At 36.6% G+C, this 19,145-nt stretch overlaps 2 protein-coding genes across 5 annotated transcripts; one reads left to right on the top strand and one right to left on the bottom strand.

Annotated features, from left to right (window-relative positions):
* Window positions 1-2,610: 2,610 nt before the first annotated feature.
* Window positions 2,611-18,573, bottom strand: LOC104906396 (phosphoglucomutase, chloroplastic). Of its 4 annotated transcripts, XR_008968698.1 has the most exons (24): window positions 18,253-18,573; window positions 17,213-17,278; window positions 17,063-17,107; window positions 16,864-16,956; window positions 16,728-16,780; window positions 15,829-15,880; window positions 15,669-15,737; window positions 15,039-15,107; window positions 13,064-13,186; window positions 12,899-12,951; window positions 12,145-12,223; window positions 11,995-12,059; window positions 11,859-11,926; window positions 9,445-9,563; window positions 9,277-9,351; window positions 8,970-9,085; window positions 7,947-8,088; window positions 7,487-7,568; window positions 7,364-7,410; window positions 7,181-7,258; window positions 6,768-6,873; window positions 6,554-6,684; window positions 6,018-6,103; window positions 2,611-2,848 (listed from the first exon to the last, which is right to left on the bottom strand). XR_008968698.1 is itself a non-coding variant. In XM_010695137.4 (22 exons), exons 1-22 carry the CDS (start codon window positions 18,472-18,474, stop codon window positions 6,617-6,619), a joined length of 1,890 nt encoding a protein of 629 aa, XP_010693439.2. In that variant the 5' UTR covers window positions 18,475-18,573; the 3' UTR covers window positions 6,396-6,616. The 4 variants fall into 4 exon arrangements, 1 of the variants encoding a protein (XP_010693439.2); XR_008968700.1 differs by lacking the exon at window positions 2,611-2,848 and having other exon boundaries at window positions 5,762-6,106; XR_008968699.1 differs by lacking the exon at window positions 2,611-2,848 and having other exon boundaries at window positions 5,762-6,103.
* LOC104906397 (vicilin Car i 2.0101) lies at window positions 4,166-5,683 on the top strand. Its single transcript, XM_048640209.1, has one exon. The coding sequence runs from the start codon at window positions 4,166-4,168 to the stop codon at window positions 5,681-5,683; it is 1,518 nt and encodes a 505-aa protein (XP_048496166.1).
* Window positions 18,574-19,145: the final 572 nt, after the last annotated feature.

Below are 19,145 nucleotides of genomic sequence, written 5' to 3'. Positions count from 1 at the left end.
AGCACTCTATGTGATTACCCATAAATGTTAAATGTAACTGTTGGAACCCAAGGTGACACTCAAGAAGGGGGGGTTGAATTGAGTGGTGAAATCTAATCGATTTTCGCAAAAATCCTTTTATGGCTCAGTGCCTGGCACTGTGCCAAACACTCGTAAATTGCTGATTTGAGTTTTTGCGAATAATAAACTAAAAGATGTGAGATTTGATACGCAAACACAGGATATACCGTGGTTCAATCTCACCTCTGAGATCTACGTCCACAAGAAATAAAACTCTTTATTTCTTTGAATCCTAAAATATCAAACTCTTGATACAATAAGATTCCCCTCACTACTAACCCTAGTAATGACTCCCAACACTTAACTCTAAGTGTTGACACTCTCTATAATGTTAAAGTTACAAAGAAAGAACGATCCTCAATGATGTGCTTCTTAGTTAAGCAAGTAGAGGACAATTACAATTGTGAAATAGTAACTTAAATCTGACTCGCTCAGTGCTATGCTCAGTGCCGGAGGAAATAGTTTTCAGCTTTTAATAGACTCGATTTTTCTCTCTGAAAGTGTGAGATCTAAAAGTGAATTATGAATCCCTTTTATAGAACATGGGTTGGACGAATATCCTTCCAAAGGATATCTTTCAATTCCTTAATTCAAGGGATTTAATTCTCTTTTAGAAAATCAATCTTTATCTTTTTCATTTTTATCTTTAGTCTCAAAAAGATATGTTTTCCATAACAGATTTTCTTTTCAACTCAAAAAGGATTTTCCAAAATAAAATCTGATTTAGAAAATCTCGGAAAAAAGGATTTTCCAAAATAAAATCTGATTTAGAAAATCTCGGTTTTATAAAAAATCTTTTTAAAACACGTTTTTTAAAAAAATCTTTTTCTAAAAATCTTTAATAAAAAATCTTTTCACAACACGTTTTTAAGAAAACACGCTTTTTGAAAAATCTTTTTCTAAAAATATTTTAAAACACGTTTTTTCAAAATTACTTTATAAAACACGGTTTTATTAAATTCCTTTTCTAAAACTCGTTGTTTATGAAATTCTTTTATAAACACGGTTTTAAAATTCTTTTTCTAAAAACACGTTTTCCTAAATTCCTTTTATTTCTTATTTCGAAAACTTATTTCCTTTTTATATAGATATATAATTTTAATACAATTATTTATTTTCTTAACTCAAAGAAAATAATAATTATACTAACTTTATATTTCTATATTTAGCACATAGCATATCACCAAGTTAGAGCATATTACATTTTAATCCAAAGTAACTATTCTAAGGAACATATAAACTTGACTTCAATCTTGATTCTTCTTTTCTTCAAAGTCTTCATTTATTAATTCTTTTCTTCATGCATCTGTTGCAACTGTTACATACTTTCATACTACTAAAATATATTATATTAGTTTTCATCATCAAAACATAATATGTGCATAAAACATAACATGTACATGCACAACAGTAACCTTTATGTCTAGCACCCTATGTGATTGCCCGTAAATGTTATATATAACCTTTATGTCTATCATCCTATGTGATTGCCCGTAAATATTATATGTAACCTTCATGTCTAGCATCCTATGTGATTGCTCGTAAATGTTATATGTACTTTATGTCTAGCATCCTATGTGATTGCCCGTAAATGTTATAACCTTTATGTCTAGCATTATATGTGATTGCTCGTATACGTTAAGTGTAACATTTATGTCTAACATTACATGTGATTATTGCTCGTATATATCATGTTTAATATTTTATGTCCATAGAATATGTGTATGACCGTGTGTATATATATGTATGACTATCTGATACTAATTATGTAACTATATGCTATAAAGTGTGGTGTATATGATATCATGAATTTTATATGTGAATTATGAATGTGATGTGTGTAATGATATTATTTATAATTTATGCATGTTCAGTTCACCTTATTTTTGCTTATTTCAGATCTAATCAGATTAGATCAGATCAGAAAAAATAAGTTTAGATCAGATAAGTTCAGATCAGAAAATTTCAGGTGAACTAAAATAGCCTTACTCAGTTCTTCTCACTCTCACTCTCGCATTTTTCTTTGTTAAAAATCTTCTTATCTTTATTATTTTGTATGTCACCTAGAACAATAGTTTATATTATGACGATTCATATAATTAACACTAAATCATTTTAGAACTAAGGCTTTGTTTCATTAAACTAACTTTCCCTATTTTCCGACTTAGATTGTATAGCTAACTTTGTGAATATATAAATAATAATATGGATTTCTTCTTTCTCACTTATAAATAGTATCAATTTACTCAAAACAACACTGTATACACAAATTTCAAGTCAGAATAAATAAGACAAGAAATAAAGTAGCAAAGAAATTATCATCGTGTTTAATAAAAAAGATTGAATCATGTAAATATTCTAGCTATAACAAATGGTCGTCAAGAGTAGGATGTCCAATCAATATTTGTTGAATAAGTTATTTAGGGTTAATGTATAATGATAATCAGGACAATGCCATATTTATCGAGTGGGTAGTTTTTTTTTTTTAAAGAGAAATTTCATTAATTGAAGGCCAAACGGCATCTACAATAGGTATTAAAGTAAAACAAGATACAATTAAACAAAACTAAATCAAATTCGTCTTCGAAGAAACTACAATGAATCAGATTGAACAATACAGCACAACCTTCTTGTATTTGTTGAATTAAGCAACTATTGATGAGGAAGTCTATCATTCTGATAACGTTTGGGAAGAACATTCTTGATCGAGTCAGGTTGACCGCATCCGAGATTCCAATACCTTCATGTTGAGTCTCGAACTTCAATCAATGAGAATAATTTCTCATACCTAAAAACAAAAGAACCATACTCACAACTCCCATAGGGGAGAAGGAGATTTCCAAAACAGAAACTAAAAACTCCATAACAAGATTTGAGAAAATCTCATAAAGAGAGACTAATTTATTGAACAAAACAAGAAAATGAATTAAAACTGGAAATAAAAGGGGGAAAGGGGCTTACCATGGATGAAAACATCCATGGCAACCCCTAATTGATGAAGAAGGGGTAGGAGATGCTAGGGTTTGAGAGAGAGAAAAAGAGAGGGTAGTTAACTATTAAAAATAGAAAATTAAAAAACGAAAATTGATAAATTAAATTTTAGTATTTATTTATTTTTATTTATAATAAATTGTTAATTTATTCAATCTGACTTGTGTGGACCCGGTTCACGTTAACATTAGTGTGCACCAGGCAAAACAATATATCATTACTGAACAATCCACTATATTATGCGAAAACCCACTATATTATGCAGAAATCGACTATATCATTCAGACTCACACTATATTATTCAGACACATTCATTATATCATTCAAACACACACACTATGTCATGCAGAAACTCACTATATCATTCAGACACACACACTATATCATACAGAAACTCACTATATCATTCAGACACACACACTATATCATACAGAAACTCACTATATCATTCAAACACACACTATATCAAGCAGAAACTCACTATATCATTCAGACGCTCATTATATCATGAAGAAACTAAACCATTCCATATGTTAAAACACGTGTCATATATACTACGCAACTTAGATCTTATGGTATGTTAAAATATTTTAATTAATTACTCTATTATATTGCGGATAATTTCACATTATGTTTTCGATTAATGAAATATACTAAATTGTATATAAATTCACTATATCTCTGTAGAATTCACTATCTGAAGTTAATATTTTACTAACCCGATGCACACTAAGTTAGTGTGCACCGGGTCCATTTGAGTTTTTTTATAATCTATTAGGTAGATAAAAATTCCCCTAATCAATATGTGAAGTGTCTCTGTAACCTAAGTCAATGTGTCAAAAATAATTACCAAGTTGCCTCAGCATTGACGTGTCAAGTGAGTGAAGTAGCAGCAAGTTAGTGAAGCAGAAGTAGCAGCTTGTATTCGCCGCGTGAAGCAGCGATGTAGACACGTGATGTATAACCCAGAAACACTCGTCACACTGCATGGCAACTCTTGCACCAAATGGTAACATCGTCCTACAATCATCCATTCATCCCCTCTATAAATTCATCCCTCACAATCTCCATCATTCATTCAGTATCTCAATAACCAAAAAAAATAAAAGAAACCATGAATTTCAAATCTAAGCTTCCTTTGTTTTTGGTGTTCTTTTCAATTTTCGTAGCTTCCACTTTAGCCATTCGCTTTCCCAACCAGCATGACCCACAGCGTGAGCTGAGGCAATGCATGCAACGTTGCCAACAGCGACCAGGTGGTCAGTACGAACAGAAGGAGTGTGTCCAAGAGTGTCGAGAGGAATACGGTGGGAGAGGAAGATGGGTCGACGAAGGTAATTATGATGAGTTGATCGATGTAATGATCAACCCATACCATGACCCTGAACGCCAGTACGAGGAGTGCAGACGCCGCTGCCAAAGGCAAGGCAGTCGTGGTCAAGGCCGAGAGTACCAGTGCCAGAAAGAGTGCCAGGAGGAGTACCAGGAGGAGAGACAGAGGGGTAGAGGTGGCCGCTACCGAGAGTGGGATGATGAAGTTGAAGAGGACAACCAGCGTCGTTATGACCCATACAGTCAGTGCCAACAGCGCTGCCAAAGGAGAGGAAGTGGTCAACGTTATGAGTGCCAGAGGAGGTGCCAAGAGGAGATAGAAGGAGGTGGTCGCTATGTCGAGGAGGAATCCGACAACCCCGACCGTCGCGACCCACAAGATAGGTACCGTCAATGCCAGCAGAGGTGCCAAAGGCAAGGAGAAGGGTATGAATGCCAGCAAAGGTGCCAGCAAGAGTACCAAAGGCAGAGAGGAAGAGGTGGGCGCTTCGATGATGAAGTAGAGGAATCTGAGAACCCCCAGCGTGACCCACAAGATAGGTACCGTCAATGCCAGCAAAGGTGTCAAAGGCAAGGAGAAGGGTATGAATGCCAGCAGAGATGCCAGCAAGAGTACCAAAGACAGAGGGGACGAGGTGGCCACTTTGATGATGAAGTGGAGGAATCTGAGAACCCTCAGCGTGACCCACAAGATAGGTACCGTCAATGCCAGCAGAGGTGTCAAAGGCAAGGAGAAGGGTATGAATGCCAGCAGAGGTGCCAACGAGAGTACCAAAGGCAGAGGGGACGAGGTGGCCGTTTTGATGATGAAGTAGAGGAATCTGAGAACCCCCAGCGTGACCCACAAGATAGGTATCGTCAATGCCAGCAGAGGTGTCAAAGGCAAGGAGAAGGGTATGAATGCCAGCAGAGGTGTCAGCGAGAGTACCAAAGGCAGAGGGGACGAGGTGGGCGCTTCGATGATGAAGTAGAGGAATCTAAGAACCCCCAGCGTGACCCACAACGCCGCTACCAGGAGTGCCAGCAGAGGTGCCAAAGCCAAGGAAAAGGATATGAATGCCTGCAGAGGTGCCAGCAAGAGTACCAAAGGCAGAGAGGACGAGGTGGGCGCTACGATGACGAAGTGAACCAGCGTCGTGGCCCACAACAACGCTTAAGGGAATGTCAGCAGAGGTGCCAGAGGCAAGGACAAAGAATGGAATGCCAGCGGAGATGCCAGGATCAATACCAAAGAGAGAGAGGAATGTCTGAACGCCCCACTCTACTGGAGTCCTTCTTAGAGCTCACCAAATTGTTCTAAGTTCCAAGTGATACTGACTAGAGTATGGAGTAGCTTGACGGCTTTATGTTCATGAATAAATTGTAGCTACCTGTAAAAGAAGTGATGTTGCCTTTCACTTTTCTCCTATGCTGGTTTAATCAGCTTCTTTGTTTTCTGGTTTTTTTTTGTTCTTTCCCTTTTGTAATAGTAGGGGAGTGTGGTTAACACTCTTTATCTGTATCTTTCTATGTTTTGAGATATAAATAAAGTAGTTTTTACTAATAATTACCGAAAGTGCTTATAACATGCTTCTAAAAAATTCGATTGCAGTGAACATATTAACAACTAATAATCCAAAATAGTCCACTTTTACCTTTTCGAAGTCCTCATCGTATATACCTTCAGCATTTGAAGTTTTTGGCGTCTGGGTTGAAGAATGTCGTCTTTGTGCTTCTAAATCTACTATTATAAAATACACCTCATCAAGTTACAGTATCAAGGCATGGTACTATAGAAGAGATGCATTACTTTTGGGTAAAAGAAAGGGAAAAAGATACAGATAGTACTACACCTGAAGACTAAATGTATTGAAATGTTTTGTGCTTATGTGCATGATGATAGGGGGAAAAAAGAAACTTTTCAATTGTATGTAAGAGTTTAACGAAACTCAACATCTTCTCAATTATGCGTCAGTGATGTTATCATCATCATGCAACAAAACTAAACTTCAAAAATGAGACACATGTTAACGTGATTAAGAAAGTCGTGAAAAATATATCCATTTATTCTAATCGTGCATTTTTTACAAGGGCAACCCTACATGATTATACATGGAATAGCTTATTATCAAGATACATTCAGCCACCAACTTCTATTACAATTGTCATTATAGAAAACGAGAAGCCTAACCTAGCTAGGGCAAGAAGATGAAGTCTATATTTGCCAAAACTGTTGTCTTTATCACTTTTTTACTTATGTGATGACAGTAGGCTTCTCCCTTCCAGTGAAGTCCTTTAGCTTCGATACAGATAATGCAAGATCTGAACATTTAGACATAACAAATAAGAGAATAACAAAAACCAAGTCCATCAAACACACAGCATAAAAGGAGAAATAGACCAACCTATCAATGGTTTTAATGCTATTTGGGCATCCAAATCGTGTTTTGAGACATCAAGCTCAAATTGCTCAATGTATATCCTAATTGTTGCACCTGCAGAACCAGTACCCTGCAAAACAAGAGACAGTATTTATTCCACCCTGCGAAACGGACTAAGGTTCTCGTATCGAAGATGGGTATGTGTACTCGGACTCAGGTTCTCGTATCAAAGATGCCTATGTGAAAGTTTCACTCGGCTATTTGATGAATAAATTTCCATGTTTTTGATTAAAACAGAAAGGGTCAAGCGTCTATACTCTACAATCATATCGAGTTGTCAAAGATTTGACTCGGATACTTGGAATGAAATCAAGAGTCTGGGTAACATAGTTAAACTAGAAAAGATAGCAAGTTTTAGTCTACAGTTATGCACATACCGATAATCGATATATTATTCTTGACCCATCAGCAAACACGAATCGAACACCTTGCTTTGATGCCACACTTCCATCAACCTGAGAACATCAACCAAATAAAGGCAAATATGATAGTTGGCACTTGGCAGTCTTTTCTCATTCAGAAATCAGAAATAGCAGTTAAAGCATAGAACTAGAACTTACAGGATCTTCGTAACTGAAGTCATCTGCAAATTGGAGGACATATTCCCCTATTCCAAGAGAGAGTTTAGTACCTGTATTTTCACAGGAGCTAATCTAATTTTCATGAACCAAAGCAGAACTTACCATATTTATCCCCTTGCTTGCTCTTCGATACCAAATCTCTGAGATAATCAACCATCTTATTGGCACCTTCAGATTCACATTCCTGTCAGCAAAAGAACTAATGTCAAAGTTCCATAACAACTGTCAACTGCTACCAGTGTGTTTATCACCTCAGGAGAGGTTAAGATGTTAAGTCATCAAGACATATGAAGTCTTGCATCTAATTGACTCACTACTACGATGGTTGGCTTCTAAGTACCAATTTAGCGTTCCAATTAACTGCTTTGAAGCTTTAGCTATCGACATAATATACTTATTAACTACGCGTAATGGTGGATATTTTACAGACCTTAGGGTACAATTCTTTAAAAGACAGAAATTCCTTATATGACAGGATGCAATACAGCCATACAGGTAATCTATTCAAGCTTTAGATACAAACAGGCTAGAAAATATAAACAGCAATAGTTTAGATGCTCACTTCATAATCATATCTAGAGAAGAAATTCCTTCCATAAGTTGCCCAATATTCTTTTACTACATCTGAGACAGAAACTAGTTTTTCTGCTGGTTTCTTCTCCTTATTTCTGTAAGCAATGATTGACATCCAAGCTAAAACAGCCCTGCGATAACGAATATTCCAAGTCATAATAGGAAGATTACCCAAATATGTTGAAGCAACGTGAAATTTCAGGACCACATGTTCTCTGGTATTGGATATACATGAAAACATGGAAAAATCAATCACACTTCCATTCTCATGTTCACATACATCAGTCTCATAGATCTTAGCAAATGCCTCTGTCAAGTATTGGTCAAAGAGCCAGATCATGATCCCCTTTTTAGCTACTTTATCCCACACGAAACTCATATATGACAGAGGGCCTGCAAAACCTTTTCAGTTCTATTTGAAAAAGAAGAGAATGCAATGCTATTACCCAATTTGCTACACCCCTCCTTTTCCAATTAAATTCTTGAATGTGCAAAATGGAACATGATAATCTGATGCTCTCTGCACTGATTTAACAGACACGAGTAGCAGACTATGCTCCCATACCCGATCCATGTACCAGAAAATATGTAGGCTCCCTAAATAGAATGAAGCATCAACAACTCCTATAGAGGACTCATCCTATTATACAATTTGTAGACTTCCGGGATAATTAAAAAAGTGAAACTGAATGAGCAATTCACCTCTACTCATCAACAAAGTAGCAACTGCAGCATGTTTCTAAAAAGGATTCAGGAGCCTTCTGCTCAAAGCAACTAGAACAAGATGGGACAAACCAAAATGAGCTAAAATTCTTAAAAGGATTGATACTGGTGCATTAATCAAGGTGGGAAAACCAGATCCAGCAACTCATCCTAGAATGATAGATGGCTTCAGATGTACTACAGAGTACAGACAATCACTGTACTTGGATAAGAGACACTGCAGTGACCAACTCAGGCAGCTCATGTTTACGGGATTTAACCAACAAACTCTAGTAGACATTAAGTTTACCATATGCCATCCTTTTCACGGATGTGATCAGAACCAGTACCAAAGCTCTCTTCGCCACAAATTGACAATTTGCCAGAATCCATGAGATTACCAAAGAATTTCCAACCAGTGGGAACCTTGAAATAAGAAAACCACGCAATGTCAGAAAATTATGTTATCAAACCAAATTTTGACCAAGTATAACTGAAGTTCTATAAATGATTCAGTATATTGCCTTTTTGGTGATCCATATCTGTGCAACCACCATTATTGCAATCTGAAGTGCAACCACAATCTAAGATCCTGATCACAAGAGAAGTATGCTAACCTCAAAAAAGGGAAGATTCAATTTTTCAGCAACACGATCAAGTGCACCACTTGTAGGCATGGATCGAGCCAAACCCTGCAAATCAGACAGACAGCGATAACTGAATGAGCTTACCAGAAACAAGTGAAGGAGATTTAAATTTCAGATAAAGCAGTGCAAAAGTTTTACCTTAATTCCATCACGGAAGTATGGTATTGCTTCTTGAGCATTTGCTGCAATTATAGCTACTGAATCTGAAGGCGTAACAAAGAATTTTCTACCCAGAATCATATTTCTATCGCCATCACCTGGACGATGAAGAAAAATCCTCCATTAGCATTCAGGCATGAGGAAATATGCTATAAATTCAATATTCTGATAACAAAATTAATTTAACAGTCGAATCTGCATAGCAAATTAGCAATTTGACAAACAAGTAGCGCAAACCTATAGAATGATGACTCGAGTAATCAAAAAAGTTGGAAGAGTAAACTAATTCTTTTTTCTTTCCCGGTGGAGGGCTTTCTGGCTTCAATTTTGTTCTTTTTGGAGCAAATGGCAGCATAATGGCCAATAGAAACACAAAGTTCCAAACCCTTGGTCGGGACAGCACACTAGATACTTTACATTTTATACTACCAGCCAACCTAAACGGTGTCCTCTTTGATAGAGTTTATGAGAAAGCTTGATTATATTTCATTCTATCAATTACATTATATAGCTATAATAAGGCTGGCCATGCCATGGTAACCTCAGAAGGAACTTCTTCACTCTTACGCTCGACACATGAACGTTTACTGGCTTCTGGTACCGGAAACTCCTTTCCTTGTCTTTCGCGGATTCACCAGACTGCTGCGACAGTGGTGCTACGAGTCGGCCTCAGGAGACAAACCTCTCTTAGAATTGTGCTCGCTAGCCTACTCGCGCTCCTTGGTCGGGTGAGAAGCGAAAGTTGGGTTCATCAAAAAGAGAGATTCTCTAAATATATACTTTATATACCCCTCCTTTCTTCCTTCGTGCCCGACTGGTAGGCATCAGTGTCTAATCCTTTCGCCTTGTTTCGCCAGAAATAGAGTCGTCCCCTATCTTTTAAGTTCTATCTTGCTTATCGACATCTCTCCTTTGACCTTCTACAACTACACTCTTTCCTTCGTGCCTGACCGGTAGGCATTGGTGTCTAATCCTTTCGCCTTGTTTCGTAGGAATAGAGTCGTTCCCTATCTCAAACCCATAACTTTTAAGCTCTATCTTACTTATCGGCATCTCTCCTTTGACCTTCCACGACTAGGCTCTTTCGTTTTGTAAACTTAAGCTAGCTTGCTTACCCACTCCCTCGAACAAAAACTCCAACTTGGCCCTAGCTCGAAAGAGCCAACTCACTTCGCCGTAACAACCTAAAACTAAGGAGTAATATAAGGGATTATTATTGCTTTGTTGATAACAATCTTGACTTGAATATATCTTCTACACTCTTCATCAAAGATCTCTTAAGGCTCAAAGGGCTTGGCTAATTACGCAGTTTTCATTTGCGAACCACAAAAATGATATATAGGAGGACATGTAATTTTCTTTCATATAGAAGATAAAGGAAGGATTTCCCAAAAGAAGATTTTTCCTAATCCCATAACCCTTTAGGGGTAGATTACTGCCCTTCTCCAATTGAACTGTACGAAAACATGCTAGTTATCCTTTAAAGAAGTCCTCTTTATTCACCCGAGATATCATTCACAAAAGACAATTATCAAAAAAAATATGAAATGGATCTTCAAGATAGAATTTTAGAGCAGTTTCAGCCCCGTTCGTCGTATATATGGTAGTCGGTAGATGTTTGGCGAAAATGGTAATGAGTTGCGTGTAATTTTGCATGGGAAGTTCCATGTCAATGTCCCTAGTAAAGCAACCCTACTTCCAAGTATATGTTTTTTTAATGAATTTTCATTCCACCAAATACCAACGCAATGGTGGTATAAAAATAAACGAAGAGAACGCATATTTGGAGATAAAGTTCTTGTACCATGTACATTGCATGGGTCTTACCTCACAAAATTATATGAGCCTAATAGGAACTGACTTAAATGAAAGTTTTAGAAGCAGAGAAGAAGAGACTAAGATCAGAAGGAAGTGATGTGAGATACGATTATATTAGTCTATTAGATGCATGATCAAGGAAATCAATACAATCAAAAAATTAATAGGAACTGACTTAAATTAAAGTATTAGGACCAGAGAAGACGAGACTAAGAACAGAAGAAAGCGGGGTAAGAGACAATTGTGTTAGATGCATGATCAAGAAACTCAATACAATCAGCCACATTCGACAGGTGGGTTCTCTCCCACTATTACTCGGATGCTTTATCTTCTATCCACTAACTAACTATTTGTTGTTTTCTCCTTCTAGCCTGCTCTCACTTTCTGTAACTAACTCGAGGATACTCCCCCATGTCACCCTTGCCTACTATGTTTACTCGTTTAGCATATGTGATCAATGTTGGTTACTTTAATATGATTCTTATCAAAGACGCATAAGTATGCTTGCGCCATTCAGAGAAACTATGACTGAGCTTAAATGATAACTGGAAGAACAGAAGAGAAAGAAGTCATACCATCACTAGCAGCCCCAAAGTCAGGTCCATTCTCACCGTACAGTATGTCAACTAAATCCTTAGCATAACTATGTCAATCAACAGTTAGAACAGACCATGCACAAAAGCTCTCCAGAATGAGCAAATAAATTCTTACGTGAGATTAGGGTCTGGATGACCGTGACCGAAGTCTTCCAAAGGAACCCCATTGGTTATTGATTCCTAATGACAGTGTTAAAAATGTAAGCAAGAGCAGCACAAGAGCTATGATCTTATCATTATTCTGATCACTAGAACAACAACATACCGGACTGGCTCCTAACTTGTCCACAAAGATTGGTTTTGCATAGGCACCAGTAACTGCATGCATGGCGTCAAATGTGAACCTGAGAAATTAATTTACAGATATTACAATGACAGACTATTGCTTTAAAATAATAATAATAACTAAATACAAAGTAATAGGCGCTATCACTGGGATGCAAAAGCATAGTGAACGGATGAGCAAGATCCAACTTCACAGAATTCATGAGAAAAGGATGTAAAGACACTGTAAACAAATTATTTCAAGATCTAATGTCCAATCTGCAACAACTTAGTAAGCTGTTAATTTATTCCCCTATCCACGAACAATAATGAAGGCAAATTCCCTGACACATCAAGATCTGATGAGATGTAATCATGCATTAGGTACTATTTTACACAAAACTCTTCAGAAGTCTTCACTCGTTAACAATCTCTACGACAGATACATAAAGTTTTTCCTATCTTTCCTATGCTATTTCAAGGCTCATACTTCAGCAAACTTATTAGATTAAGGTGTCAGAAGAGTGTCAGACACGGCTACAGCAATATAATTCGAAAAGAGTATAGGAGCACAGGCCTAAGTTGGATAGTAGATGAATGCTAAATTGCTAAAGACCCACCGACCTACTCCTGCCAAAAGGGTCACAGAACAAAGAACTGAGGCATTATAAAGCACATATACTCAGTACTACCAGAAATTGAAGAAATTTTTTAATCATAATCATGAGAATTTATAGAAGGTCATGAATTCCCACCTGAAATCTGCTCGTGATAGAAGACTTCTGATAAGCTGAAAATCAAAAACACTCTGCATAGCAGAACATGTTAGAAACTAAAATAGGGAGTAGAATATGTTGTTTTTCTTTTTCAAAATGACATGAAAGAATCAAAGTACATAGATTTTCATATAGTGCATCTACCTCCATCAGCTCCACATAGTCAGCAACTGGGTCAACTACTTCAACAACGAAGTTGCCAAATTTTGTAACTCCGACACGAGAAAGATCTACATCAGGAATGGTTGCCATCTTAATTTCAGATATCTGCAAACGACTAGCAAATTAACGGAGCGGAAAAGAAAAACATGTAGTAATCATTCAAGTCTAGTAGAGACAAGCAGTGTCCCTACTAATTCTAGTAGAAAGCAGGTAGAGAGACATATATACGACTTAGGAGTGAAGAATAAGCAATTCATAAGCAGGAAGAATCTGTTTAAATAATAATAGATCTTAATAGCTGCACGAACAGCTGTAAGTTCTATGAGATAAAATGACCCAAGCTGTTCGGGTGTCACGTGATCTACGAGCAAAAACAATGGGCCACATATACATTTCAAGATAGAATGAATGAAGCACATTCAAAGATTATGAAATTGAAGGACACATAAAAGAAGGTTGAATGTTATTAAAATTACAAAGAAGACAGCTTAAGGAAAGCAAAATGCAAGAAAACGATATTTAAGACGTTGAAGTTGATCCTTTGGGTAGTGAAGGGTAATATCGTGGGAAATGAATGTGTGGATTCTTAAGAGAAGCTTTATCAATCATGTCTTGACTTAAAGATCTCTCACTCACTTGGCATCCTTCAATATAACCAAAGCAGCAAGAGAAGATAGAGAATACTTCCTCTTTTAAAAGTTGCAGCACTTCCCTTTTAAGTTTGAAATTAGTTGCAACATTACTTTATTTGGTAACACTCTTCTCATCACATGGATCCCTCTTTTTGTTTCTTTCCATCTCTCTCCTCATCACATGTACTCCTTAAAACTTGTGCTCACCTCCATGTTACAACTAATTTGAAACGACGGAAGTAAAATGCAAGCTACAAAAGATAGTTTTTTCTTTCTGTTCTTTTTATGATACAAATTTCCGTCTTTCTGTGCAAGAGGGTGTATATGAAGCAAAACAAGAACAATTTCCTGCAGACAAATGGCTAAGTAAACTCAAAATAGTGAAGCCCATGCACTCTGCATCCTTATAGTCATCAGTGAACAAGGGTTTTAACAGTGGCTGCAATCCACACTCCCTCCTCTCCAAATATGTCGGCGGGTTATGGACTATTACAGTCTATCAACAAACTAAACATTTTCTTTTTAGTATAGAAAATAATTAAAAATAATGATGTACTTGAATAAGATTTTTTTTCCCAAAGATGAAGCAAGTGATATTATTTTCACAAGCCAAATCCATGTACTTTTAGTAGAATATACTTCCTCTGCTTCTTAATAGATGTATCAAATTGACTTTATCAACTTTGACCATCTTTAATTACTAGTTTATAAAGATAAATGTCAAATTTTTAATTGTTGATGGATTAATCTCAATGTATATTTTCAAAGTACTATTTTTTCTAATTTTTAATAATAAATAATTGAACATGTTGATGGTCAAAGATGTGGATCAGCATGCCTAGCCAATATGATGCATCTATTAAGAAACAAAGGAAGTAGTTAAAACTAGTTGATCTTGAACCTCACAAGTTCCAAATATGCCAACACTTTGGAACGAGAAGATTCAATTCCCGTACAAGGTTCTCAGCTAAATAAAATGTTGAGATATTAATCTTTCCTTCAAGCAAAGAGCAAAGGATTTATGAAGGGTAAACAGAACTGTTTCATAAGGCAAAGAGGCTTCAATAAAGAGTATTTTCCGGCACAAGCTACATCTGTGACACTAACCTCCTTACACGCTTCAACAACATAGATTTCCACTCAGGCAAAACCTGCGATTGGCCTCACTTCGTGGGAGGAATGCTGTGAACTAAATGGCCAATAATACAAGGAAAGAGGTTCTTCTAAGCTCTAACACAGAATTATCATACATTTCAAGCACAGGCATAGTGTTACAACAAAATGCACACAGGAAAACTAGCTTCTACGAAAGATCAGGAACATACAGAAAGCGTGTTGCCGTATATCTTGTCCGTGATGGATTCAGGTGCAGGCTGCCCGCTGCTGTAGTTGAACTGAAACATTAACAGATGAAAACTGTTACAATTGAGTCAGAAAATTAAAGAGCATGACAGCAACAAAAAGACTACCACGTTGTAACTTGTAACTTAAGTGCATAAAATTCTTGGGACTTGGGAATGTCCTGTTTAATAGCACAAACCTCACATCAGATGGCAAGCTTGATGGGAGTAAACAAAGTGTCCCAAATCAACATCACAATAAGAAGCAGAACTGAACTTGAAAAAACTTGGTGGGATTGGAGATTAAGGTACTTCAAAGTTCATTCAAACTTTCACACATCTCCACCCAAATAAAATTCAAAAATATTTAGCTACTCCATGGCTGCAGTAAGTACAACTGTACAAGGAGGGTATACTGCAACATTCTATAGGTTTGTTCTCATATGAGAAAGCATGCTAACAATCAGTAGATAATTCATGACAAAACATATATTAAAAAGAACATGTTACTAGTAGTATAAGCTGTCACAAGCACAAAATGGTTGTAAGTCCAACATACGGTATCATCAACTATAAGAAGGCATACTTTGTAAAAAGACTGAACTCTTAGATTACCTTAATTCCCCAATCATATTCAGGCCCACCAGGATTATGGCTCGCACTCATTATAAAACCACCATTGGCCTGCAGAAGTGTAAAACCATCATTTGAAACAATAAGTATGACTGTGACTGTGTGACATAAATACGTATGCAAATCAGGAAAAGAAAATTGCCTTCCTCTTTCGAATCACCGCAGAAACTGCTGGTGTTGACAAAATACCATCCCTGCAATCATAATTCTTTATCAAATTCTCTAAACATAAAGAACATCTGGTTATTCTAAGATAGTAATCTACCTCAACAAGCACCCTACACTACTGCCTACCAGAAGGAATGGAGTTGCTAAGACTGAAGTTCGGAGCTATACCACACAAAAAGAAGCATGTTCTGGGTCCCGATGTCTAGTAGAGTAGAACCGAAGTGTGAGCACTAGATCAAAGGCAGCTGCAGAGAGAGAATTTCTCAACTTAGCCATATTTGGAAAAGTCGGCCTAACAGAATACCCATTCTCTAGTTCAGGAAGCTCTGCCAGAAGCAAGCAAGTTGAGGCGGCGCTGCTTACTAGACAAGGCCCATTTCATACTTGATTTACAAGCTCGTAGACCGTGGTATTCGCATCTATCGCTATGTGGAAATATGATATTTTGACTTGGACAAATAGCACAGTAAGAGTATCATACGACAAAGATGTGAAAGCCTGATTCTTGGAAGATAAGGCCGGTTGAATGAACCAAGAAATTATTTTCTAGATCGTCCAAATATCCTCTTCCTCCATTTCATCATTTCACTGTTTATTTGTATGCAAAGCAACAATTTTGCTAGAACCAACACTCTAGAACAGAAATAGTTCACATCCAATATAGATATTCAGATCCACATCCACGATATATTTGATAGAGCCAAAAGAAATGACCAGCAGCAGACCTCAGCACAAGCTTTAAAGAGGCAGCATATGCACATATGTTATAATGGTGAGAAAGTTCCCATTCTTTTCAGAAAAGATTCTCATTTATGGCATTGGCATCTCACTCGAAAAAGAACATAAAGAAGAAAAAGGTTTTTGTATACTCACTTCCCAACTAAAATTTGTGCAACACCATTGGCTGCCGCGATTTTGATTATTATCTGAATATCAAACCAAACAATAAAGCAACACATATTAATGTCCATACCTAGGTTATGCTGATCTCAAATTGAAGATGATATACCTGTGCAGCCTCTTTGTTAAAGTAACGACCGTCACCACCTAGAACCAACACCCCATTCACATAGTCCTCCGAAGGCAGTGAATTAAACAAGGCCTGCTCATTCATGAAACCAAACTCAATTCAATTTTTTAATCACATTGCCACCGACTATTAAGGATAACAATGAACAAACTACAGTTGTGAACAATGTGTTCCAAACCTGTATCCAATTGGCAAGGTAGTTTTCTTGCATAAACACTTTAACCTTTAAAACAGAGGGAGATTAAAACAAACAAAAGGAGTCAGGAATGCAGTTCAAACAGGCAATACTACAACTCCTGCTGAAAAAACACACATAATGAACTAGAACCTTCTTCCGGAGACCACTTGTACCAGTTTTCTGGCCATCATAAGGTTTCGTAGGCACCAATTTAATCTGCGTAACTCAAAATAATGCAAATTACACAAACTTGGGTCAATAATTCAGGAAAAATGCTACAGCAATTAAACTAGAAAAACAATTTCCACAAAATCAAAAAAATTAAACATGTGATCAAATACATTATGATCACTCAGCCAAAACAAAGTTTTTGAACTTCGTAATGTCACTACAATCCGATTCTTATAACAGTTGGTCTTGTAAGAGACCGTCTACTTTTAATTTAAAAGTAGGCGCGGCCCAAGCCCAATATTAAGAAGAGAATAGATCATATTTCTTAATATAGTGACTACTTTAATCTATTTAGTGACCATTTTAATCTCTTTAGTGACCAGTTTAATCTATTCATTAATAACATTCTTTAATTCATTTAGTGACTGATTTAATCCATTTAGTGACTAGCTTAATCCATTTTGTAAGACTGACGGACTATTTTTAAAAATTGTTTGTTCTAATTCAAAATTTAGAAGGGAAATAAAAGAAGGAGAAGAGAATGGACGACTAGGATGGTGCAAGATACCTAAAAATAGTGTTAGGTTAGAGAGAAATTGAATGGGCTTCTTAGGAGAACTTAGGTTTGTATTGTTTAATTTTATATTAAAATTAGACCGTCTATTATAATAATTTGTGTTCTTATAAATGCATATCGAAAATATTACTGAATTCCGTATTCAATAAAAAGAAAAAGAAGACAAAACACAATTAGATAAATATGCAATTTACATCAAATCAAAGATTTTGTATATTTATCACGGCAGCGTTGATGACACGATGAATTACTTGGCCAAAACAGGAAAATTCAGTGAACTTCCTAAATAAAACATATCAAATTGAAGAGAGATTGTAAACGCAACACATTAAATTTCTCAGGCAAAAGTAAAAAAATACAACGGATTAAATGTAATGAATCGAAATTAGTTCCAGTACAATACTAAAACAATTGATTACAAAACGAAAAACAAAATTCATACCGTTACATTACGAGATTCGAGGACAGTAGAGGTGGAAGGAGAAGAAGAAGGAGATTGCGAAGAAGAAGAAGCTTTAATGGCGAAAAGAGAATGTGAAGAATTTCTAGTAGAAGAATTGAGGTTGAGGAAAGAGAGAGAGCGAGAAGGATGAGAGAGAATGTTCGTGGTGGTTCTTCGAGAGGAGAGAGAGAGTGGAGGTTGTAGTTTCACAGAGAACGCCATTGTTAAGAGCTTAGAGGAGAGAGAGAGAGAGTGGAAGTTTGAGAAATTTGGAGGTTGTGTATAGACGTTGTAGTATGGGGGGGTGGGCGGGAGGAGAGAGAAAAGATCTTGGGTGAAGATCCAAGGACCATTTGCTTGACGGGAATTTAACGGAATGTGTAAGCGCCACGTGTTATAAGATAGGTCCTTGGCTTATCACGTGAATGGTTCCCAGCTAATCACCGCCTCCATTTTTTATTTTTTGGATATTCCATTTGGTACCATTGAATTTTTGGCATTTCCATTGGGGGTTGCTAAATGCAACTTTCATTTATCATGTACAACCCATCTAAATTCCAAAATTACCCTTATTCACTCACAACTCATTTCTCCCTCTTCCTCTCCTCTCTCATCACCCTCTTCCTCTTCGAAGATTTCTGGTTCACGAAATTTCACAAATTCGTCCACCATTATATCCCAAATTCGTTTCCAAGCTCTTCAATCTTTTCGAAAATGTTGGAAAATTGATAAATGACTAGATCTTATACACATTTCGGGTTCAATATCAAGCGAATAAGTTTTTTGAATTTCGTCCAACTTTCTTTCAGAATTTCGAAGGGAATACTGGTATTTCGTGCAAGGTGCACGAAACGGATCCAATTGTTTCGTGCAGATTGCACGAAACAGAATCA

The sequence above is a fragment of the Beta vulgaris genome, chromosome 3 (genome assembly GCF_026745355.1).
Source record: "Beta vulgaris subsp. vulgaris cultivar EL10 chromosome 3, EL10.2, whole genome shotgun sequence".
NCBI classification, from domain to species: Eukaryota; Viridiplantae; Streptophyta; class Magnoliopsida; order Caryophyllales; family Amaranthaceae; genus Beta; species Beta vulgaris.
Note: the sequence above shows the minus strand (reverse complement) of the source record. Positions and strands in the feature narration are given on the sequence as shown.

What these genes read in the sequence shown, in the direction of transcription:
- LOC104906397 (XM_048640209.1), top strand. Translation starts at nt 4,166, where the DNA reads ATGAATTTCAAATCTAAGCTTCCTTTGTTTTTGGTGTTCTTTTCAATT.
- LOC104906396 (XM_010695137.4), bottom strand. Translation starts at nt 18,474, where the DNA reads ATGGCGTTCTCTGTGAAACTACAACCTCCACTCTCTCTCTCCTCTCGA. An exon ending in CGGTGATTCGAAAGAGGAAG is followed by an intron (nt 15,738 to 15,828) that starts GCAATTTTCTTT and finishes ACACTTCTGCAG; the next exon opens with GCCAATGGTGGTTTTATAAT. An exon ending in CATCCAGACCCTAATCTCAC is followed by an intron (nt 11,927 to 11,994) that starts GTAAGAATTTAT and finishes TGATTGACATAG; the next exon opens with TTATGCTAAGGATTTAGTTG.